Source organism: Eurypyga helias, unplaced genomic scaffold, assembly GCF_000690775.1.
Source record: "Eurypyga helias isolate BGI_N326 unplaced genomic scaffold, ASM69077v1 scaffold38396, whole genome shotgun sequence".
Lineage (NCBI taxonomy): Eukaryota > Metazoa > Chordata > Aves > Eurypygiformes > Eurypygidae > Eurypyga > Eurypyga helias.
Window position 1 is genome coordinate 1 of NW_010256655.1, and position 1,198 is coordinate 1,198.

The window sequence follows — 1,198 nt, forward strand, 5'->3', positions numbered from 1 at the left end:
ATTGCTGCAGACCGGCGGTTTGGGGTTCAAGCACAGACGGTGACCACAGACTTCCAGAAGATCTTCCCTATGGGACAAAGACTGTATATTGGACTAGCCGGACTGGCCACGGACGTGCAGACGGTGTAAGTGAGACTCCCGCCTGCCCGTGCGTTCCCATACTGAGCCTGTAAGAGGCATATTTACAGTAAATACTAAGTGGCAGCTTATAGTGAGCATAAGTGTCTTAATTTATGTGTGGGGGAGAGTATAAGAGCTGGGTGCCAGCACTCCCATTTCATGGTTTTCATTTCAGTGGGAGTTTTTGAAATAAGACTGCACGTGATTTAAGATCACATCACTACTAAGACTTAATAACTTCAGGTATAAAAGGAGCTGCCTCTGGAACACCTACCTGCCTCAGGCAGCGTCAGGAGCTGGCACCTGTCCGTGTGCAGTAGAACGGTTCAGGCCTGGGTGAAGTTGAAAGGAACCTGCTTCTGCTTTAACGCTGATTCTCATCTCTTGCAGTGCTCAGAGACTGAAGTTCAGGCTGAACCTCTATGAGCTGAAGGAAGGCAGGCAGATCAAACCCCAGACTTTTATGAGCATGGTTTCCAATCTCCTGTACGAGAGACGGTAACTGTCAGCGGAGTCACTGTTTACATGTCAGCGGGGCGGTTGGAGCTCATCTGATTCTAGGGAGGCGGGAGGCTGAGGAGAGCTGTAACAACTGCTTGGGGTACAGCAAAAGGAGACTTTGATCTGGTGACACCGGGATTCTCAGCTTCCTTGCAAAAGAAGCTTGAGCGTTGCTAAAATAATCCCGTAGCAGGAAACGTTTGTTCCGTTTGCCATGCTAAAACCATTTTGGGGGGCTTCTAGGTTGACCTGAAAGCACCTGGCTGCCGAACGCAGGTGTGGGATGTTTTCCTCCTGTGGGTATTTACGTGGGACGCGGAACTGCGTCAGGGTGGTCAGACTGCTCTATTGCCATGTTGTCCTTCGCAGGTTTGGACCTTACTACACAGAACCAGTCATTGCCGGGCTGGACCCCATCACACACGAACCCTTCATCTGCTCTCTAGACCTGATCGGCTGCCCCATGATAACCGATGACTTTGTGGTCAGCGGTACCTGCTCCGAGCAGATGTACGGCATGTGCGAGTCCCTCTGGGAGCCCGACATGGTGAGTGGGGGGGGGCTCAGCCCTCATTCC

The 1,198-nt window shown here is 51.7% G+C and overlaps 1 protein-coding gene across 1 annotated transcript in view; it reads left to right on the forward strand.

Annotated features, from left to right (window-relative positions):
* Positions 1–6: 6 nt before the first annotated feature.
* Positions 7–1,198, forward strand: part of PSMB3 (proteasome (prosome, macropain) subunit, beta type, 3) — a gene marked incomplete at its 5' end in the record, with an annotated part of 2,150 nt that continues 958 nt past the window's right edge. The window contains 3 exons of the mRNA XM_010153741.1: positions 7–125; positions 511–618; positions 991–1,168. Of these exons, the coding sequence (XP_010152043.1) occupies positions 7–125; positions 511–618; positions 991–1,168 (405 nt within the window). The remainder of the gene's footprint in view (positions 126–510; positions 619–990; positions 1,169–1,198) is intronic.